At 45.8% G+C, this 24142-nt stretch overlaps 1 protein-coding gene across 1 annotated transcript; it reads right to left on the reverse strand.

Annotated features, from left to right (window-relative positions):
• Positions 1–3873: 3873 nt before the first annotated feature.
• LOC111850960 (isthmin-2-like) lies at positions 3874–23542 on the reverse strand. Its single transcript, XM_023825375.2, has 6 exons — positions 22318–23542; positions 16283–16501; positions 13635–13917; positions 9335–9475; positions 7220–7288; positions 3874–6777 (listed from the first exon to the last, which is right to left on the reverse strand). The coding sequence occupies exons 1-6, from the start codon at positions 22426–22428 to the stop codon at positions 6260–6262; spliced, it is 1341 nt and encodes a 446-aa protein (XP_023681143.2). The 5' UTR covers positions 22429–23542; the 3' UTR covers positions 3874–6259.
• Between the last annotated feature and the right edge of the window lie 600 nt (positions 23543–24142).

Raw genomic sequence — 24142 nt, forward strand, 5'->3', positions numbered from 1 at the left:
ACCAGACCCGTGCAACACCCCCCAGCTTTTTCCCGCAGCCACTCTCAGCATTAGCCTCATCTGTGGAGCCTCTGTCTGCTCCAGACTGCATGCAGTTGTAAACATTACACATGAGGGCTATTTAGGTATGTTTGGACTCCTATATGCTTTCACTTTCATTAACTGGCACCAATATCTAACATAAAGGAACATCTTTCACATTTTTCTGTCTGCCCACTGTCAGCTTCATAGACAGCTTTGAGGGTGTCACAGCTTACATTTGTTGGAGAGCCACTCAGAGTTGATCTGTTCAGCCTGCATTTTCTGAAATTGTCATGTCCAGTTTCCTCCTGCAGTCCATACAATGGATGGAAGGATGGATGGATGGATGGATGTTTCATGCATAAATGCACCTTTAACAGTGAATTCATGTGGATTGTCCTGGAATGAGGTTAAAACAACATATAGAAGCAGAAAGAATTACGTGAAGGCTCTCTGCAAGGGGGTGAAAGTGCTTAAGCAAGATTTTACTTAATACTGGTTTGTTAATATTGCAAATGCCGTCAGCTCTCATTTGAAATCTGTATACACATAAATAATGGACAAGCCTGCTCTTCTAAATCTGAAATCCACAACAACTGAGTGAATCCTGAGTGTTGTCATCTGAAATCCACACAAATCACAAAAGCTATTTGTTCTCATCCAAAATCCACATAAATCCCAGTCTAACCTGTTTATCCTTGTCCGAAATCCACACAAACCGCGGTCAGGCGTATTAATTCACATCTCAAACCCACACAAACCACGATCAAACTCATTAATTCTCCTCTGGAATCTGCACAAATCCCAGTCAGATTTACTGGCTCCCACACTGACCACACTCGCTGAGGTTGAAGCCGGCCTGCTCTCATCTGGGCCTGATGGCTGTCACAGCTGAACAAACCGTACCAGCCCTCATCTGGCATCCACACTCAGTTCAGCCGAAGCCGCCAGCTGTCATCCTCTGTCCGGCCTTATCAGGGTCCAATCCAGGATAATTTAACAGGATAATTATTTTCACGTGCACACACACAAACACACACACAAACACATTTGTATTCACATCTTTGTCGGGACAATTCATTCCTGTGGGAAAAACACTAACCCAACAATGAGAACACCCCCCCCCCCAGGCCTAACATTACCCATAAGTAACCAAAAAAAATAAAAGATTTCTGGAATTTTCATTTTTTTGAATGCAGTCACAGATTTAAAAAAAAACTGAGGTTCCCCTTGTGGGGACTGAAAAAAATTCCCCCCATAACATGAAAATAACAGGTTTTTATTACACATCAACTTATCAACATAATACATACATAACTCCCTTACACACACAATTACCCATCATAGGGAATTTATAGACACCAATTCCCCTAATCCACATGTCTTTGGGTACAAACTGGAGAGCCAGGAAGACAGAACCACACGTGCTTGCAATTTCAAACCCTCTACCCCAGAGGTATGAGATCGCTCTGCTGCCCAATGAGCCACCATGCAGTTCACCACATGTCATATAATAAAACAATACTAATAATAAAGCTATTGGATGGTCCTATGATTGGCCATACATAGTATTATTTACTGAAATTGAGAATTCATCCATCTTCCAATAGCTTATCCAGAACAGGGTCATGACAGAGCCAACGATGGAGGAAAACTCTGGATGGGATGCCCATTGAATTTGAAAAGAACTTATTATATTTATAAAATTATAAGCCACTCTGTCATAACATGTAAAAGCAGAGAATGGGCTTCCAGAGCATTTCCTGTAGATCTGTCGGAAAAAGATTCGCTCAGAATACCATTACGTCAGGATGACATCTGTTCTTTCCTCACACAAGAAGCGTCAGTCGCTGAAGCAGTTTCCCAGTCCTGCATTCTGTCCCAGCATTATTAATGCCGGGGCCAGCTGGGGAGGGCTGGCGGACTTTCTGGCCTGGGATACGAGCCCTCCTGTGGGAACCGTCACAGGATACCGAGGAGAAGACGCATCTTGATTATTGACAGTCTAAGACCCTCCGTTGATGTTCGGCGTGAAGGTGCCAACATACAACATTGTCGCATAAGCTTACAGGTGAATTTTTCATCATATTATTTGCTTTTGGCCGTATTAGTGGCACCGTCCAGCTGCCTGAAATAAACACAAAATAAATTAAACAAACACATATGACTGTGACCCTGATTTCTGAACCTGAATTCCAGACCTGAAGTCATGTAACACTGTAAATAATTACAACAAAAACATTGCTAAACAGGTGCACTTCAGTCTTCAGCCTGTAAGTGTGTGTTATCCAATTTGATGTGAGTTGTAGATTTACAATGTATAACTTTACTGCTTTAACTATAATGTACAGAAGATTAGTTTCAGGTAAGGCTGCCATATTCAATTCCAAATGCTGTCCAATGTCAATGCGAATAACTGAATAGTCTGACATTAACCTATAAACAGATCACTTTTCTGCTCTGTACAGAAGGTTGGACATGAACTCCTAAACACAGGTCCCAGCAGAATATAAGGAACGGTCTCACGTACTGCACCAGGAATAACAGCATCATACTATTGCATCTTCCTGACCAAAACAGTGAATTAATTAATGACACACAGATGAGAGTAGAAGGTGGGGCAGCGAAGACTGTGCCACGAGGCAGGAAGTCCGCTCGGGCTCTCAGGAAAGCATAGCCTGTCCTGAGAAGGCCTTTTAATTCCTATCTTAGGCGTCCAGCAGCCGCGTGGGAGGTGGCACACCTGACCCCAAGCCGCTGATGCAGGAGTCATCTGAGCAGCCTTAATGTGCATGCAATTAGGTCATTATATCGCCAGATGGTGGTGACATAGCTGGACGAGTATGTAACTGTAAGCTCCTGTGGGCTGGCTGTGAGATTTACACTAAACACATTTGTCAAACGCCCCCCCCCCCCGCAAGATTTCCCGTATGCAGGCATGTAACCTCTGTATGAGAAAGGTCAGCTCGATATGTTTATACAAATGTCAGCTAGCATGTGTTAGCACTATATTCATGTTTGATCAGTTTTATTTTGTTTTTGTTTGTAACAACACCTCCCCCCCGACTTCCAAGGGCTGCCCTGACGGATTACCCCTCAGGAACGATTGCCATGGAAACGCAAGGCTTCTGCCCGGGGAGACGTGTCTGTATCAGCACACGCTGCCACTGAACAACCAAAAGCTGTTCTTTCTGCTCTGGTGTTTTAATTGAAACCAGGCAGCCATACACTAAGGTAGTTACCCCCCCCCCCAGGCCTGAAAAGTCTTGTTGGACGGCTACAAAAGCAGACTGCCGAGTCTCTGGCTCCATTCCCCTTCGCTACGTCTCCTCATCCAGGTAAACGGGGCGCGATCCAGTCAGTCAACTGCAGAGAAAGAGGTTTCAAAGCCTCTCTGCCAGTCTAAGACTGTGTTTTACTTGGACCACCTCAACTTCACGTTGCATTCTCTCTCAAGATAACAATTACATCTTGGGCTGTTTAATCAGTTAATTAGTTAAATTAAATTTGGTTTGATTAATCAGTACCAATTGCGAGTTAACTGCTACAATATAACACCATGACAGAAACCTTGATCTTTTGAAATCCTAAATCAATTTCTTATTAGCTTCTATCCTGTTTTACTGAAAGTTATTACACCTGTGGCAGTTGTGTAAAATACATTTTGTGAATAAATATTTTGTTATGATGCATACTTCAGATCATTGTGTTATAAAGAAAATGGCTTTAGTACAGAAAGAAGCACATGAACATCATGTCCCAAAATGTGATTATTATAGAACAGTGAAAATAATCAAACTTCACTTCTAGGGAAAGGAGACTCAAATTCAGCTGAATAACAACAAGAGACAATTATGGCAAAAGCCTTATATTCATTCCAAAACATAACATTTTACCTGGCAGGCTGGCAGAAAAAAAAGAAGCAGAATCAAAAGGGAATACAGGTTTTTTTTTCATGGAAGTGATGTAGTCTAATGAAAATCAATTTCCTTGATGCAGCTGAAATCCCTTTTGAAACGTGATATTCACTTTTAATAGTGCACATTCAGTATCATAGAATAATTTCAATATTTCAAAGCTTCAGAAATCAAACAGAACAATAAATACTGTACAAGATAATATCTAATATACGTTTTAAAAAAGCACAATATGATCATGCGGAGCAATACTGACACACATAACACCAGGAAAACATAGCATATCTTTACAACACATTACAATATGATGGTAGTTTATATTTACATATATCTTTATGTGTTAAAGTGCCTTTCTTAGAAAAAAAAATAAAAAGTGATTTTAAAATGTGATACGTTATCACATACATTTCAAATGTTATTCCTGATGAGAGCTCTGTGGCATGATCTTTCGGTTCATAATAATCCAAACTAAATGCACCGTTTAGACACAGCTCTGCCCGGACAGGAGAGCGACAGAACATCCCCGTAAAGATGAAAAAGCCTGCAAATTGCATTTACAGACGGTTAAGAAGTGTTTGCCAAAACAGCACCAGGAATGTTTAAACACCAGCCGTCTCGGATTCCCACTGATCCCCAACACCTTCCTAACCAAGAAACCTCAGAATACTTCTCCCGTTTCTTAGGAAGTGTTTTCCTCCAATAATGTTCCCAAATGAGTATAAAAAAATGTTTGAATCGGACTTCTGGGCTCCACTAAACATGGTGCTTTCACTGGTCCATGTGAGCTCTGGACACATCAATGAAACACTCAAGGATACAATTCAGCAAAGAAAAAGTGTTTGGCGAGGACTCTGCTGTCAAGCAGGTACATATATCAGTATTTTTTCTGTAATAAAAACTGGGCCTAAGGCGGCTCACAAGGGCAGAGACGCTGGTGGCTCTTGAGTGAGGTATCAAGGGGGGGGGGGGCTCCAGAGCTGGGGGGGGACAACTGCTTTTCAAGACTGGCCAAAGAAAACAGAAGTGGGGAAAAGACATGTCCTCTCTCCCGGGGACGGGCGGTCTGCACCTCTCCTGCTCGCATTTGGATCCCATCCCAGGGCTGTTCTGGGGCCTCGGCCGGGCCCCTGGATAAAGACCGCACGCTCCCATGCTCTGGCCAGAACTCGTGCCGGTCTGCGTACATGTGGAAATTCGTACCATATTTTGGCTGCAGCAGCCTCTTTTTCATTCGCCGACCATTGACAGCCACACAGTGCATTTCACAGACACACAACGTGGGCACGCACCAGATAATCAGTTCTGCTGACTTAGGACTTCCTTAAGAAAGTCATTTTCCACGTTATTAAATCGAATGGAAAGTTAAACTGTTTAAATGGGTAGTCCTCTTCAGATGAAGCTGCGAGGCTGTTTAAAAATACAGAAGGGAGAACATTCCACATAAACGCTGGCTAAGATAGCCACTATCTGCAAGGGAGCGCATTTCCATCTTAAAATAACAACCTGCAAAAACGTGTCTCTTCACCCAGCACCGGGACTGAAGCAGATGTGGTTTCTGCAGAGCAATTTCTGCTGTGTCTCCTCATTCATGAATGAATAAAACCTAAATCTACATAAATACGGCTCTGGTTTAGTATTGGCACACAAAAGAAAAAAGAATTTTACACACTAAAATTGAGAAAAACCGTGTAACCACCACACATTTCCTAAGAGTGTATTGATATTTAAACCCACCTGACCTAATTGCGTTAATCACTTTTCGCTTGGCATGCGAGCATAAATGCAGATGTAACTGCATTTCTTTCGGCGTTTGTTCTGAGGGGTAAAAACTGAGGTGAGGGACGGGAGCACATTCTGTACCAAAAAAAAAAGGTCCTTAGCAGCTTAATCCCATTTAAAATGCAGGCAAGTTCAGAACCAAATAAACATTTTAAAGGCCCTGAAAAGCAGTAACGCTCTATGCCTTCCGGAAAGCGTGCCCGTGATGGGGACACTGCGCAGCAGGGGCGGAGCCACCCACGGCATCATCCATCCTCATATCGTCGGTCCTGAAATAGCGTTTAATTCACCGCAAACTCTCCAAATAAATGAGTCATGGTGAAACTTTAAACGAAATAACAGGCTCTTCTCTCGTACTGTCAATGGGCCTCGGGGGGGGGGGGGGCAGCATTAAGGGAGGGTCACTATGGGGCATCAAACACAGCAGCAGCACTTTGAACACCTACACCGGGCCGTTAATGAGTAACACAGAGCATTCCTCAGCAAAATGGGCGGCACCACGCCAAGGCTCATGGGAACTCAGGGCGGCACTTGTGCGTTTCTCAGTACTCGCGCGCCTCCTCCAGCTCGTTAGCGAAGACGTCCTCGCGTGGGTTCTCCGTACAGCCCAGTCCGTTGTTGGGTGGCCGGGCGGCGTGGAAACGGCTCCAGTCGCCTTTGCACAGCACCCAGGGCAGCACGTCCACCTTGAAGTGCAGCTCGGGAGAGAAGTCGGAGCTCACCAGGTCGGGCGCCCCCGCACCCTTGCCCCGCGTCAGCAGCCGCATGTGTGCATCATAGCAACAGAGCTGTGCGGCCAGCGTGCCACTGTCGGCAGACAGCATGGAGCGCAGGCAGGCGTGCGCCGTGGGCCTGTACACCTCCAGGCGCTCCCGGGGTCCGCTGGCATCACGCCAGCGGTGTGCCCGCCGCAGCCGCTCGTCGAAGATGCTGACGGCGCTGTAGAGCGCCTCAGAGGGGTAGGAGCAGGGACAGCTGGGCAGCTCCGTCAGCACCTGCTGCAGGTACTTCTGCAGGAAGTCGCTCTTGCAGTTCAGCCATTTCTCGCAGCTGTCCACCTCTGCAGCAGATGCATTCCCACACAGAAATCCATTACCACCATCATTTGATTACAATTCGCTATGTCTAACTAACCGTGCAGCCTGCATTTTCACTTAAAGAGAAAATATGGGCCTTTAATACACAGCTGGTGATCCAAGTCAAACATTCATAAATAACAATATTGCTTTCATGATGAAGCAGTCAATCCCCTACTGATCCATACTGCCATATTTAAAAAATTCAGGAATCCACCGTAATTGTAAACTATCCCGCAGCAGAGAGCAGCTTGAGTGTGCCTCCCATTGCTCTGCCGGACGAATTACAGGGCCATAAGTACTGACTGGAGGAGCACGGCGTCCCTCGCAGCTGGGAGCCAGCGAGCGATCTGGCCAGTGAGGCAGCTGAGATGGCCTGGCTGATTGATCCCTCTGCCCCAGCATTACGTTAACAAACATACTGACCTGCGCTGACAAAGTCAGTGCTATTCTCAGTCTCATAGGGGATGAGCTCCGTCACAGCGTTCACATCGCCTGCAATGCAGATTACAGCAGAACATGCGGTCAGAGCATATCGGGATTCCCACTACAGGTAAGAGGAGACCACGTAAGGAGAAGATTATGCACTAATGAATGAATTGACCATAAATCTGTCGATTGAACCAGCCGAAGTCTCCTGGGAGGCCAATACGGTACCATGTGGCCATGGATGACACAAGAATGGACAGATCACAGACAAATTATGTTTTATCTTATAGCTGAGGGTTATATATTTGCCTTATACCTCCAGGCCATAGTGTCCTGTGATAGATGGCATCCTGCCCCTTGCACTATTGCTTCGGGGAGAGGATGCTGACACATTGTCACCATGGACAAATAGATGGAAAGATCACCGTCATTTCATTTTTCATATCAATGCTGTATTCTTAACAAAAGAATCCAGTTTAACAGTACAAATAATCCAACCTCCCTCCTATCTTGCCTGGTGGCCATCCCAGGTAGCCCAGGGTGAGAGGCTGTGGCACTACCCACTTACCCACTATGAGACCCTAAGACAAATAAAGCACTGTTTATTAACAACGACATCAACCTAACCAGCTGGAGGGGTCCGAAAAAAACCTCACAAACATGCGTTCCAGTGGGAAATGAGCTAAACACACGGTAATCCCCAAATTATGCCTGCATTTCCTTAAGAATATCTCATACGGGTTTAGCATTACAAGCATGGATCAGCGAACGGCAAATTACGTCAGGATGGAGAAGAAAAAACCAGGGAAGATGTGAGACATGAGGTGGAGAATAGTGATAGACAGTAAATGTGAGAGGGAGCCAATTAAGCCACATACACACAGCCAGACAGACCGAGAGACAGACAGGCAGAAAGACAGACCGAGAGACAGGCAGGCAGACAGACAGACAGACAGACCGAGAGACAGGCAGGCAGACAGACAGACCGAGAGACAGGCAGGCAGACAGACAGACCGAGAGACAGGCAGGCAGGCAGGCAGACAGACCGAGAGACAGACAGGCAGGCAGACAGACAGACAGTGACAGACAGACCGAGAGACAGGCAGGCAGACAGACAGACAGACCGAGAGACAGGCAGGCAGACAGACAGACCGAGAGACAGGCAGGCAGACAGACAGACAGAACGAGAGACAGGCAGGCAGGCAGACAGACAGACCGAGAGACAGGCAGGCAGACAGACAGACAGAACGAGAGACAGGCAGGCAGGCAGGCAGACAGACAGACAGACAGAACGAGAGACAGGCAGGCAGGCAGACAGACAGACAGACAGAACGAGAGACAGGCAGGCAGACAGACAGACAGAACGAGAGACAGGCAGGCAGACAATGAGAGACAGACCGAGAGACAGACAGGCAGACAGACAGACTGAGAGACAGACAGGCAGTGATAGACAGACCAAGAGACAGACAGGCAGACAGACAGTGACAGGCAGGCAGGCAAACTCAGGTTTGTATTCGTATCTTTGTGGGACTGGCCATTCATTTGCATGGACACAACAATGACAACCCCTACCCAGCCCTAACCTTAACCACAAGCAACCAAACAAACTTGGTATTTTTAGTTTTTTTTTACTGCATTCACTGATTTTTATAAGTTTCCCCTTGTGGGACCTGAAAAAATGTTAGAGGTCAAAGCAAACGGTTTTTATCACATTGTGCGGGACATTTGGTCCCCATAATGTAATAAATACATAACCTACACACACACACACACACACACACACACACACACACACAGGTATTCCTATACTTGTGTGGACCATCCCATTGTGTCTATGGGCAAAACCTTAATATCAATCACGACACCCTTTACCCTACCCAACCCTAACCTTAACCATAAGTAACCAAACAAAATACAAGACACTTGGCATAATTTTAGTTTTTTGATTGCATTCACTGATTTTTTATAGAAATAAGTTTTGTCTTGTGAGGACCAGCCTCCAGTCCTCACAAGGTGTGTTATGTCAGGGTTTGCCGCCTTGTGAAGTCCTTTGGTCCTCACAAGTATAGTAAAGCTGAGACACACACACACACACACACACACACACAGCACCTGGGCAGCGCTCGAGGTCACATGTCCTGGATTCCGTTGCCATGCAGGCGTAACCGCATGCGCGGGTGCGCTTCTGGTTGCCTTGGCCACAGCTGACACTGCATGGCGACCAAGCGGTCCACTCATCCTCTTCCTCGTCTTCTGTGGGGGAGGAATGCAAGCACAGAGTATTGTGGGGGTGAGGAGGGGGGCACTCCACCCTTTCGCCATAGAACAATGTACTACCCTAATGTTATTTATTACGGATGTGCATCACCATCACTGAGGTGATGTGATACACATCTCGATGCACTGCCAATGATCAGATACATCAAAGTTACTACTGTCATACAATAAGTTTCACCCCTATTGCGGGGATGTGATTCGACACAGTGAGATTAAACTGAATGCGATGTAATGTAAAAGAATATGATGCTATGCAATTCAATGGAAAGATGTTAGAAATGCATCCTGAGTTCATCCCAAATTGTACCTGGTGCAACCGCATCATGAACTTGTGTCAGTGCAGCGATGCAAATCTGTCAGTCTTACCGTTACTATCATTTACCACAGACTCCTGCTCACATGCTACAAAAAATGAGCCTGAATGCTCTCAGCACCTTTAATTGCGAAACGTAGCTGTAAGAATAGCAAGAGAACATCGGAAAAAAAAAAGAGGCGAGATCAAACGGACGGAGCTATGCAGCACGGTGCCAGCTAATGTTTAAAAGCATCGGCGCATCGAGCAAAGGAGCCGTAAGAATAGAGAGGCGGACGATCAGGGCCTCGTCTCGACTTTATTTTCACAGCAGACTTAATGAGGCGTGACTGAAGTCACATATTTCCCAGTAAAACAGAGTCTCGCTAATGAAGGGAATCTCTCAGGCTCCACTCGGCTCGTAATAAATGCGCCGATGGTGAACTCTCAGCTGCAGGCCGACGCTGCCAACACAAACACGTCAGTCCAGCGCTTCTCTCCTCCACAGGAAAGCGAGCTGCGGTCCCTCACCTTCGCGCCCAAGCATGCTATCTCACACTGGGATGTTTCAGGGAGGTTGATGGCAAAAACACGGCCGCAGGGTCACGCGGGCATTTCTGTGTGGTCATCATCAGTCACCGGTTATGGCTATTAGTTTCCAGAGGGAGCGCTCCTGGAATATTTCATGTTTTGCCCATTCTAGAATATCGGGTTTATTCTTTTTTCGCCTTTGGAACATGGTTGCAAAAACTGTGCCTTATTAAATGAAATTTGATTACCTGACTGATTTAGTTGCCAAAGTTACCTTCACTCTCTGGATAAGTACACATATCATAGACAGCTGATGAAAAAGCCTTGATGGATTTTTCAGAATAGCGCCCCCTAGATGCCCAGTTCATGCATGCATGTAGGTGGCAGTGGAACCCAGTGAACACACAGCCAAGTGACTCTGCTGTGCAAATAACCTGCAGTGGCATCGTGTCTTCCAGCAATACCATTAGCTCAACAATAGTACCATCAGGTAATCAGGTAATGGTCTGAGATGTAACAGGGTCAAAATGAAGATGACTACAAATGTAAAGCCGGGAAGATTCCTTACTGTGAAGTTCATGACACGGTCAAAATGTTATTTCAGTTTTCATTGTTTTGTTTTCCTTTACAAACTGACATAAAGTACCTTATCCAATTCTGAATCTGGCTGAAAAAAATGTGGCCTCTGTGTTGAAAAACTGTCAACGATGTCAAGATACACCCAGAGAATGAGGAAGCCTGAGGAATAAGCGCCAGATCAAGAGAAGCTGCAGACTAATGATACCAAGAGGAGGAACGACCTGGAAGTTTCTGGCTTAAAAGAAAAGAACCTTGACAGCAAAAGTTGTCACAAAATATGGTGCCTTTAACATAATGTCATTAATATTCTTGTTAGTGAAAACTTTGTTAACACTGTTATGCTGATTCTTTAACCCTTTTCTGTTATTGTGTAAAATAATCATCTAAATCCCGGAGTACTGTTTGATTTAAAATGCCCATCGATGCTTAACATATATGGCATCCAGATAACATTGGATAGAGGTGGAAAGTTCAGGTCCAGAAAGTACAAATCCAGACCAAGATTCTGTTTCAACCAACCAGTTGAGTATAAAGAGTCACATTCACAGAGAACTCAACTGCTTATTTCAAATAAAACCTTGGTCTGGTTTAGTACTTCCTGGACCTAAACTTTCCACCTCTGACACAGGATCATAAAGTCAAGCTCCTTGAAGACATGCATTAATGGTGCAGGACTACAGACCGCTCCGGTGTTGCACAGAGAGGGTGCCTGCGTCTCGACAGCAAAGCGTTTCAACTGCAGCAGGCTGAGCTCCCCGCATCCTGTGATCGCACTGCCTGCTCACGTTCTCACGCCGCCATCTGCGCATGCCGTAGGTTCATGTGTAAACACACGCGTGCCGGTTTATGTCTGCGTCATGCCGCTGTGTACACACCACGCACGCGAACGTGCTGCCTGGGAGGTCTGCTTACGGCCCGGTGGTGCTGACACGTATCGGCCCATTACAGACGGTCCGCGACTTAACGACTGGGCTCCGCTCTGACAGACAGGTTGTATGTTGAAATGGATGAATGTCGGAATAGGATAATCACACTGACTTTTAGGTGTGAGAATGAGACTGGGAGATGTGTGTGAGACTGGAATGGTCACGTTGCCATACAGTGCAGGACTTTTCTGTGGCAACTATTATACAGTGTACAGGACGTTAGGTAGCATAGCAGTACCTAGCATATGTGCGAGTCGTTGTAAGTCACATAGGTTGTAACACAGGGGCAGTCAGTATTCCAGTGTGAATTTCTCAATCAGGAGCAAGGAGCTGGTCTATAGTCATCCATGTTAGGTCTGTCTTAGTGTGTCTGTTAGATAGACATACAAGAGACCAGTAATTTTTCCACAGAGGGCTTCTGCTTAGCTAGTTTTATTTAGCGGCAGCAAAAAATTTGCTCAGGAAGTGTAAAATACCTAGACATGGCCGATTAATATGTAAATATGTGGAATGTGGGGCCAATTGAGGACCTCGAGCCTCCTCATTAAGCCAAAGCGAAAGTGAGCGCGGACAAAAATAGCAGCTCCGAGCCGCGTGCTGCCCATGGCCAATTCCTGCAGCGCTGAAGAGCATTTTCCAGTTTGGTGACCCCTTTTAATTTTTACTCGCCGCTCTCACAGGCCTGGACCGGAATTCAGGATGCTCTTTTTCCCCACCCGTCAAGGGAGGACAGCGAGGGAGCAAGAGAGGGAGCGAATGAGAGGAGGACAGAGCGAGGGAGGGAGCAGGAGGGCGAAAAAAACATTGTGGTTATAAACACGGCCCCGAAAGCCCCGGGATTCCTGAACAGGGTCGAACGGCCCCGTGGCGGAGTACGCGGAGCGACCAGGCGTCCTAAGGAGCCCCGGAATGAAAAGCACAACCGAGCCTCCGGCTGTCAATCCCAGTGAGCCGGGGCTCCTAATCTTGCCTCTAATCGAGGGCAAATATGGGCTGTTTGTCCAGCTCCGGGGTCTCCGAAAGTGAGGGATCTGTGGGGGGCTGCACAATGGGCTGATGATGGAGTGTCCTCTCTCTCCATCACTAACGCGGGGGCCGTCCGGACCCCCAACCCTTCGCTCCCGTCCCATCCCGCCCTTCACTCTTTTCCTGATGGAGCATTTTTAAAAAAATTCCCAGCCGCTCTGAAAAGCCCTGGCTCCAAAGAGCCGACTTGAACCGGCTTTATGGAATTAAATTAATATCCAGCTTTTTTTAAAAAAAAAAAAAAAAAAGCAGAGAGTCTTGTTTGGACGTGAAGCTCTCTGTAACACTCCAGCTTCCCAGACTCTCTCCTTTTAACCATTTTAACCATCTGTGCTAAAAACAGCTCAATGAGAAGCGTGACAGATGCTGAATTCTTCAGGAAAAAAAAAATGCAGGCAGTTGATAGAAATCAGAAGCAGCCATGGGGGCGGACTGAGGAACGGCGCGTTCCCCTGCCGGCCTCCCGCCTCAGGTTCGTGAGACACCCTCCTGAGCCCTGCGCCTCCATCCTGGGGCCTCCGTGCCGATCAGACGGCCCTCAAAGCCACCCTCTGTTTCAGCCCCGGATCCAGCATCTCTGCCGTGTTGCTGATACCTCAGGCCAGATGTAACCATCTACAGAGGCAGTCGGATCTACAAAGGGGCCTCCTACACAAATAAACAGTCGCGTCCTCGGTGCCAGGAGGGCCCCGAGCGTCTGACCCCGACATGCCGAGCTCCCTGCTGACGTCGGCGTACGGCAGGCCTGACCGTGCATTTCAGTGAAGGGCGGCAGCCTCACCGTAGGTCTCCTTGGTGTCCCATCCCTTCCTCCAGCGGCCATCCCAGTCATCCCCGACGCCGCTCAGCACCAGCTCCTCGCTGCTGTCCTCCTCTGCGGTCTCCCCCAGGCTCGGCCGGCTCGAGTCCTCCTCCTCCGAGTCGGGGTAGCCCCAGAATAGGGGCCAGAAGAGTTTCTTGTTCCCGGGCAGGTCCACGGAGGAGGCGCCCCAGTCTCTGTGACTCTCCTCGTCGAGATCCATCTCCATGTCCGCCTGGGGGTTGTCGATGACCTCGATGGTGACCTGAAAGACCAGGAATGCCACTATTTGCACATCACAGTGTGAGTTGCACATCTTACTTTGTTCATCCTGCACCTTCCAATCTTGTGCTCTAGGACGTTTCTTAAATGCTCAGATATTTTGTAATTCATTAACAGAGCAGTGAAGTACAGCCCCTGATAAAAGTTTTTTCTGAATAAATGACAATGGGTAACATCCCCATTGCACCATTACACTGGATAATCATTATTCTGCTACATGTCTATATAAATGAACTGCGCAAGATCCCTAATGATCAGTCTAACAGATGGAACCAAGAGAATGTCATTGGCTCTTATTATTACATGCCACTGCTGTAATCAAACTAATTTCTGTAAAACCAGAGAATACTGAAGTGATCTTACTAAGTGTTTATCTGACTCTTCCAGAACTCATGCCTGCAGGGAGTACTTTTAGTGATCACTAGCCCAACGTTTGATCGCCTTAGGGAACAGGATTAATAACAAAAAGCGAGAGCAGTGAGTTAGCAGCCAGGGAAAGACATTTCTCACCATATTTGATGCATGAAAGCAGAAAAACAGCACGGCATGCTGGGTATTGGGAAACCCTACTGGATCTTCCCACACGAGACAGAAAACTTCTACTTCCCTGCTGTATCTGAGTCTGGAGCCTACAAGATGGCCTATCTGAGTCTGCGAACAGTGAAGATGTTGGGGCCAGATCCTCTGCAGGTCTGCTCTGTAAACTAATTTCTCTGGCAACTCACGACCGGCACGACTCAACACGCCTTGCAGACCCGCAGATAACAGGCAGCAGAGATGCCATCGGGACGCGCAGAAAGGTGCCTCTTTATTTTCCCCCACGGTATGGAAATCTGATGGCAGCTACAACTGTTTACAAAGTCAAGGGAAGCAAACAAAAGTCTCTGGCTTCTCCCACTCGCCGCGGGAGCGTGTGGGGCAAGAGCCGCCTGCCATCTTCGGTGAGCGGCATCCCGACGCTGGATGTTCACCACATAAAAACAAAGGTACGGTCTGCAGGATTCTCGCTGACGGTCAACAGCTGGACGCCTATCAGCACAGAGGGAATGCAGCTGCACAAACAACAAGCCATTAGTGGGGGGAGAGCATGGTGTATACAGACTTGAAGTGTGTGTGTGCGCGTGTGCGTGTGTGCGCGTGTGTGCGTGTGTGCGTGCGTGTGTGCATGTTTGTGCGTGTGTGTGTGCGTGTTTGTGCGTGTGTGTGTGCGTGCGTGTGCGCGTGTGCGTGCGTGTGTGCGTGCGCGTGTGCGTGCATGTGCGTGTGTGTGCGTGTGTGCGTGTGTGCGCGCGCGCGTGTGTGCGCGTGCGTGTGTGTGTGTGCGTGTGCGTGCGTGTGTGCGTGTTTGTGTGTGTGTGTGCGTGCGTGTGTGCGCGTGTGTGCGTGTGTGCGTGTGTGTGTGTGTGCGTGTTTGTGTGTGTGTGTATGCCTGATATCAGCTGATTCTCAGGAGCAATCCTTGGAAAGCAGAGTCATGTGGGAAGCAGGAGAGTCGAAAACAATCAGAAATGTGCTTTGCTGGCTGAAGGAAAGTTCTGGACTCGTCCCTCTTTGTGAAATTACCCCTGGCCGATGCAGGTTCCACAGACCATTTTAATAATCCATAACTTGCATGGCCGTGGTGGAAAACGCCAGGAGTTACACTAAAACATGCCCCGTTACACTCTGATGACTCATCCAGGGTACGAGCTGGAGAGATCTGCTCCCACAAATAGCATGCAGACGCTCTGTTTATTTCCTATGCTATTCTGAGGCTTCCTTTGGCTCCACCTTACAATGATAACAACAATTTTATAATTTTATCATCCATTTGTTTAACTCCGGATACAGGTTCAGAGAAATTCTGAGGTTTTCGTGTATCTCTTTGTGACTCCATGACTCACATAAACGAACACACACACACACACACACACACACACACACACACACACACACACACACAAGCGAGAGCAGATAGAAATATCAGTGATCCAGGTCACCATATTCTTGGTACTATGTAAAGCGGTTTTTAACAAGTGGGCAGGTCTCATTGAAAAGTCAATGTTTGGATTGCATTAAAATCAACGTAATGAATTAAAGGAATGCAGAATATTAAATTTTTAGAAACCCAGCAGGACAGTAAAACATTACTCGGAAACTCTATGCCAGAAAACATCAACACAGCAATATGGAGAATACAAGGTGTAAAGGTTCCTGTAAGATTTATAATAAAGTAATGATGACGATATTGAGCAATCATCTCACGGAGTTGGTTGCAGGTGCTCCAGGAAATGAAAAAAATGTGTGCCAGGTAGCACCTGTTTAGATAAAAAAAAATCCATACCTCAGCTATCCATTTCAATTCCTACCTGAATGTTGGGATTCTGGGAACTGAGGTCCACATTCGCGAGATCTGGAAAATTCTTCAGATCCAGGATGAAGGGCTCCGACTCTTCTTCGGGTTCAGGCTTGGGCAGGTGCGGAGACCACCTCTTCTTGTGGTTGAACGGGATGGTCCTTACCTGGTTGTGCTCTTGCATGGCCTCCAGGTCCTGGAGGATGTCGATGGAGGGTGTCTGGGCTTGTGCCTGATGAGAATAATGACAAACAAACAGACAAGTATAACAGAAGATAAATTAATCCAGGCCAATCTGCAAGGACACTACTGGAAGAAAGGGTGTATTTGGTTATTAGGCATCAGTAACTGAAGGTCTTATTTGCCCCGCTGACAGTAATCGCTTGGCTCTGCTGGAAAAGCACTCTGCTGGATTTGCAGTACACAAGCTGTCAGAGCTTCCATGTAAACCCGCACATAGTGAATAGTTGAGAATTTCCATAAATTCTCTTGTGGGAGTGGTTTGTGGCTCAGTGGGTTAGGACTGTACACTCACTGGAAGGCGAATCAGTTCAAATCCTATGGTCAGCAAAGTGACTTCACCACTGGGGCCTTAAGAATGGCCCTTAATGCCCTATTGCTCCACGCACTGACTGACACTGCACTCTCAACTGTACAATCACTTTGAATAAAAGCTTCTGGTAAATAAACAAAGAAATAAAATGTGAGGAAAATACTGCATGCACCTGGAGTAAAACATAAGACAGAACACGTGGTTAGAGTTGTGTGCAGTACTCTACAAAGAACCTGGAGACAGAGCTTTGTGACGCTTCACCACGAAATGATTAAACCCAACAGTATGTGGTCCTGGATTCTTTAGGCCTACCTCCTCCATCTACAGAGATATCTGCTTGGATAAACTGGTCATCATCATAACTGGATCATCAGTTTATTGTTGTTATGGTGGTAGAACTTTCTGGAACAGGAATTCAAATTTTGCTCTATGAATGAACTGCCTGGTGGTTTACTTCAAACTTCACACTGGTTTGCTCCAGTCGAGACAGCCCTGAACCGCGCTTGCGCTCTCTCTCTCTCTCTCTCTCTCTCTGCCCTTTTACACCTCTGTCACACAGCTAACAGTCAGTTCCTACACAGAATATAAGTAGTATTACTGAGGCATTGGAAAACTTAGGGCCACAGAGAATATGTAACTGCCACTGAATTCAGATGGATTGGGGGCGGGGCGGGGGGGGGGGGGGGGGCACCTTTGTGGGAGCACCTTTTATTTTAATTGATATTTTTGACTGTTTATTGTTACTTCAATTACAATTATTTTCTTCAAAATAAAGACCAGATCTGAACTCGCATTCGTTTTATTTAATTATAGCTCATCCATGGGTTATGTTACGGTTTGGACCTGATCTTTGTTCTTTCGATTACTGCGTCGCTGACGAACTCCTGTCATTAATCATCTGAGTGAGGCGTTTTAATTTTTTTAAAATTATCTTTTTATTACTTGTGGTCGGCAGCCTTAATATATTTATTACTTTATGTGAAGTTTAAGTACGAAACATTATTTATGATTATTATATTAGGCTGGAAACGCCAAGCTCACCGCGACGCTGCTTTGGATAAAGATCTGGAAAAAGCAGATGGAAGGATGTCAAGGCTGTGCTGGGGTAGGTAGCCCCTCCACCCCCCCCACTCTAAAATCAAACCAGTTCCCCAGGGGGTGTTTACCATGTCATCCCGTGCCCCTTCCCTATACGTTTCTGGATCGGGATTTGAACACCACCCCCTTTCTCTGTCTACCAAGCCCGGATATTGAACATTGAATGTTATTGAAGCATGTAATTTGAATCTGTCTCTATCCCCTGCTCTCACTCTCCCTCACAGCAGAGGCTCCAATCAAAGGCGCCCATGTGGATCCAGCCTGTATCTCTTACGTCGGCCGCTCCTATGACGCCTCACCCCCGAGAAGCGAGGCCTTCAACCCGGCTCTGATTTCCTTTGTTTCATGGACGCATCACGGCGATGGGAACAGGGCATCAGAGACAACAAACCATACTGCTTGAGTCTTATGTTAGAGAAACGGTCTTACAACAATAATTGCAAGGCTTCACATCATAAGAGGGTCTTTTTCACAGGAACACCGCTGACTGCAAGATCCTGCAATGTCTGAGGCTGAACCACCTTTGTACAAAGGTGGACACCTTATCCCCGATGCGATATTTACAAACAGAAAACAAAGGACAACAGCAAACAGTAAGGCTTCAGGCACCACCACAACCCTGACAAGGATAAACAGTTGGAAGATAGATGGATGGACTGATGGATGGATGGATGGATGGATGGACACTAGCAAATACAGGGGACGTAGCACATGAGGCCTGACTTGCATAGCACACATTCAGCCCTGACAAACAGAATACAATGGAAACACCCTACCCATAATCCCCCTGAAAATGATTCCATGCTATTCAACTGGCTTCAGTATTGCATACAGTAAATGTTTTATTGGCAGTGTTTAGGGTTGCACAACAGTAGAGGCTAGATCTTCCAGTCAGAGCAATGCATTTCCTTTTCCATCATCTAAGCTCTTGTTAGTGTACTATGCTGCCACCAGCTCAAAAAAATGAATCTGGTACATCACCAGTGAAGGAGTGCGGAGAGTCATCGATGAAGGTGGCACAGGAGGCTAATGCCAAACAGACTGCTGCAGATCATGGGTCGTGTGCATATTTTTGTACTAGATCACTGATTAATTGCAACATTTCTTAGCACATATTTAATCTGAAAATCGATATTGCTCCACAGTTTAAACTCTGAATAACAACTTTGATGTCTTGGGACTAAAATAGTTTAGTTAAGCATCTGCAGTCCACATTGCAGAATCATATTTACGCATTTAAACTAGATGTGAATGTCAGGTGAATATGCATTTCTCAATTACCAGGCAGGGTCCCTCTGCCTTCGCTTAAACTGAGTACAGGATCAGAGGACTGAGCTGAGCTGCCTAACACGTCGAGACATCAGGCTACTATGCCTGCACGATATCTCAAACCGTATGTGAAGCTTGTGTCACGAAGCATTACATTACAGAGGCTAAATATCGACACGGGCAGCAGCACACTGAAAACTCATTCATATGTAACACGCACAGGTCAACATTTCTTAGCGTGAAAAGAAACATACGTCTTCCCGTCTGGCAGAATATTCATTAGGATTTCTCGGAGGCACGACAGCTGGGTTCGCAGCATGTGAGATCTTAGATACCATCATTTATATGGTCCTTCAATATGCATGTGGTTCCTCTTGTTTGGATGGTGCATTTTATTTACTTGTTTATCTATCAGAGTACTTTCTGCGGTGTTTGGTAATTTAATTTTACCGGATTCGAGATGAATTGCGACAGCCTGCGGTCAGCTTGTGGCTCTGGGCGGATACAGATTAAAACTATCATATTGCAAGCAGTTTAGGAGAGATAAAATCTAGAATAAAAACTCTAACCACTAATAACACCCTCCTTCTGCATTTGGGGGAAAAAGAAAAACTTTAAGGCAAAGGTTTTTGGATGCAAGGTCAGGCTGACCCTCAGGGCGTTACAGACTAGCAATAAAAAACAGACAACAGAACATGATGAAGGGAAATTAACACCTTCACTAATAAAGCTCCAACACCTTCATACCACTAGAAAGGCCATAAATATGGAGGGGGGGGGGGGGGGGGGGATTTAGAACAGTCCAGGTTATATATGTGTTTGTCTGCCCCTCCAGTGCCCCCTACAGACCGGCAGGTAAGACATTCGTCTGCTCACTCAGCGGGTTGCTTGTGTGGTGCACTATGAGTGCAGCACAAGAAGAACGAGGCAAGTTTTGAGCTTTTCAGTCTAAAGAGATAGATGCATTAATGGGAGTCAATGTTCTATCAAGAATTGCCATATATTTATCTGTCACCAAAGTGCCTGTAGGGGGCGCTCATACAGCATGCCATCCAGGTAAATAATGTACCATTAGAAATTAGGAATAATGAGCACTGCCAGGTAAAATTTATTATTGAAAGATATAAGGTAGCATCCTGCTTTAACAATGTTAGCAAGATGCATGTTTATATAATTAAAAATGTTATCAGCAGAAAATTAGAGTATACCCAAGCTATATGAGGAAACTTCTGACAACTTAATGCACTGTTGCTGTTTTCCATTTAAGGTCACCCAGAGAAACATAAATGCATACGAATTCTTCTGATCACACTGATCATAACTGGCAAGTTTTTATACACATCGTTGCAAGCCTTTCTTGACAAAGCATTTGACATACCTTACAAACCACAGACACACATACTTCTTTACACTGATGGGGCCCGTGAAAGAAGATCTAGTACACTCGGCCCAAATCCCTTCCCCGTCCTTAATTTACTGATGGATGGTACCCCGGCTACTTCAAACAGGTCTGGGTCCCGTCTGTTTCTCCGGCTCTGCACGCTGCCGCGCAGTTTAAATTTATTGCAAGATCAAAGCCGTTCGGCCTTGATACAAAAATGTAGGGCATTAAAATGAGCTCTTTAGCAGAGCAAAGAGACATCAACAAGCTAGCGGTGGGAGAGCCTTCTCCATCGCATTCCATCTTGTAATCCTCATCTCGCAGCAGCTTATGGAACAGAGAAAGTCCTGACACAGCCTCGTCCTTGCAGAGATCGATCATCGTCAAGATACTTTTGCAAAGAATAAAAGATCAAATAAGCCTGTTGGAAGATGTGTAAGACCCTTCCATGTTCTGGACAGCTCCTCTTCTGAGAAGACAAGCCAGTCTGGTTCCACCATGAAGAAGAAGGATGTGATGGCACTGACCAAAAGGTGCTCAGACTGGTCTGGGGGTTTCCATCTGGGAAACTGAATCATTTTATTGGATTTAGTAATCCCTGTTATATCAGATGATTGTAAAGATTTTTTTTTTTTTCCAAAATATTATCCATAATTGGATTTATGATGAAGAAATTGAGGTTCAGTAACTTTTGCAACATTTACATTGATAGACAGTCAGGCAGACCGACAGCAGACAGGCAGATAGACAATATTCCTTCTTGAAATTTTATCTTTCATTCATTGTTTTCATATAGGTTCATTCTCCTTCAGAAAATATCTACAACCTCCGTCTACACAATCAGCACCACTGCTCAACTGAGTAGACACTATTCAGTAATTTCGTAAATTTACACACTTTCCTATCTATTCACAGCAGGCACTATGACTAATTTTCCTGGAAAACTTCTGCTTTAAACTACCCTGAGCAGTTTCTAACCCTTGAGCGGTATCCCAACTTCTACAAAGCTGCAAAACCAGATTAATATGAGCAAAATGTGAAAGTTTACTCCTACGTCGCAATACCTTTATTCGGTATGAAAAATTACGGCTAGTTTGGGCTGTACGTCCCCACTGCTGGGTGGATCTTGAGCTCCCATGTTTAACCATGAACCTCCAGATACACACAGAAAAGGCAGCGCTAATCCTGTCACAGTCCACAGTATCTCCGTCTCCGGGGAAAATCTATTTCGTGTTCAGCAGTTTGGAGGAATGCTACACGGCAAATTAATAGTTTCTATTCATTTAAGCACAGAGCATTTCAGTGACTAATCATCACTGTGTCATTAGTGACTGTCCCAGTCCGCTTAATGAATGGTGAATCCAGCCCTTGGCCATGACATTACACACACTTGGCTGAACAGCCGGAATGGTACAGCATGGACAGGGTACAGCACCGACATAAGTCAGTAAGAAAGCCGTAAAATCACCTTCTGGGACACCTCTGGGAAGGGGGTAACCAAACAAAGCATTACAGCTACAAAAACATATCCTTTCTTTATCAAAAATGCAAAAAAAAAAGAGAAAGAAAAACTAATGCAACCTTATTCTTTAACCGCAAAGGCGGCGTGAGTTGATCCGTTACTTTGAACCCATTCCATTTAACTTACATCCTGCTACAAAATTCACGATCAGATCTACATAGAAAGTAGGTCCAGGTGTCACAGGCATCAAAAAGCTCCGCGCACTTCAACAAAAGTAAGACTTACCTCCATGATGGCAGCGGCTCTGAGCACCGGGGTCTTCTGTGCTTTCTTGGTGGGAAAGCCTTCGACTAAGCCGAAGAAAATTGCCACTGACACCGCCAATCGGACCAACATCTTTCCTCTCACTTAGCGTATTTCTCTTGGGGGGGGGAAAGTAAATGACAAGAGATTTGGATTGTGTTTTAAATCGTGCAAAGCCGTTTGATACAAGTCCACAGCCAGCGATTTTGGCCCCGGAAATCTTTACTTTATTGATACGAATTTTCTGAGCACGTTTGCAGAATCTCCCCGTGTTTCGTGATGCGCCAAAGGGGGATGTTTAGTTTCTTGTTCTTAGAGGAGATTATGAAACACTAAAACGCCACAGGTCCTTCAGTAAGTCTTTTAAAAGTCGTACAAACTTGTTTTGTTAGGTGTTAGCGATCAAAGGGAGCGTCTTAACTCTCTCATCATGTCCCTTTACTTCTGCACGCCCAGAGTATGCTTCTCTCCCATCACTCCCCCATGAGCCCGACACTGAAGCCCCAGAAAAGTTTGCCCCCACAGGCAACGTGCTTCCTTTCAAACCAGCTCCTCTCTGTGGCACCGGTACAGCAGGGAGGTACGCGCGTGTCCGCCGGAGATGCAGTGGCTCCTCGCGGATCTGCCTCTAAGCGCGTTGCACACGCAGACTTCAATGTCCGCGCCAATACAAGTTCACTGCAAGTACCTCGCGGACTGGCTCCAGCTCCGCGTGAGACATTTTAAGTCCGCATGCTCCAGATCTCGTATTTCATTACGCGTGCTGTATCCAACTTGAATCCAGTTCTCCAGGCTGGTTCCGGATAGCGTCCTGCTGCAGTACGAGCGGTCTGTCCCGCACCGGGCTCCCCGCCACTGTTTGCAGTTTGACCCGGCAGCGCAGAACCTCATCGGCCCGTATGCCAGTGACGTTAGGAAGGAGGGGACCTGGAGATCGTGTTGCGGCTCAATTTAGGGATGAATGAAAAACCCATGCTGATCAAGGGCTGTGGAGGGAAGAGTGGAAATGATGACAATTAAAGTGCAATAAACATAAGGGCGATAGAGGGGCAGTGAGATGAGTGCGAGCTGAAGGTTTGCTGACAATCCTTCAGACAACGTGCCAAAGGCTCCCGAAAGTACCCGGTGAATGAATTTCTGCTGATGTACGTTTGGCCTTAACACGGAAAATTCGCGTCAAGGAATTTCGCTTAACTTACGCTTTAAAAACAACATTTTACTTTTAATGTCGTTAAAATGACTTCCCGTTAATACTTAATGACGAATGATTGCAAAAGCCTGCAGCGAAATAGGTAAACGCGTTTTAGTGGTTCTGCTTAATTGTAACCACAACGTGCTACACATTTGTACTAACGTATAAATAAAACTCGAGAAGAAAAATACATTTCATAAGTTTATAGTAAGCAAAAAAGTTTTTCGACAAATAGCCTCCCATAAGATTGCTAATGTAATTACATCTAATCTTGCTGGTGAACAACTACAATACATCTGTTTGAGGAAGAGATAAAAAATTAAGTATGTCAAAGTAATACATAAAGAAATAACCTGAACTCGCTAAAAACTTATTTCATAACCCCCGTCCCTTTTTTAAACATGAGGCCCCTGATTGCTACACAGACCTTGACAAGTTGCAGATAACCAAACAATTCGTTTTCTTTGTGTGATTTATTTACCTAATCATTCAGTATAAAGTAAACAAATAAATAAACTATTCACGTATGCAATGCTGCCCCCCTACTTGCTTCTAAGTGAATATACTGGTTCAGAGCTGGATATGGCTGCAAAATTTTAAATGAAAGACGTACTC

This window comes from Paramormyrops kingsleyae, chromosome 19, assembly GCF_048594095.1.
Source record: "Paramormyrops kingsleyae isolate MSU_618 chromosome 19, PKINGS_0.4, whole genome shotgun sequence".
In the NCBI taxonomy this organism is placed as follows: Eukaryota; Metazoa; Chordata; class Actinopteri; order Osteoglossiformes; family Mormyridae; genus Paramormyrops; species Paramormyrops kingsleyae.

What these genes read in the sequence shown, in the direction of transcription:
- LOC111850960 (XM_023825375.2), bottom strand. Translation starts at nt 22,428, where the DNA reads ATGTTGGTCCGATTGGCGGTGTCAGTGGCAATTTTCTTCGGCTTAGTC. An exon ending in GAGCCGCTGCCATCATGGAG is followed by an intron (nt 16,502 to 22,317) that starts GTAAGTCTTACT and finishes TATTCTCATCAG; the next exon opens with GCACAAGCCCAGACACCCTC. An exon ending in GGACACCAAGGAGACCTACG is followed by an intron (nt 9,476 to 13,634) that starts GTGAGGCTGCCG and finishes CCTCCCCCACAG; the next exon opens with AAGACGAGGAAGAGGATGAG.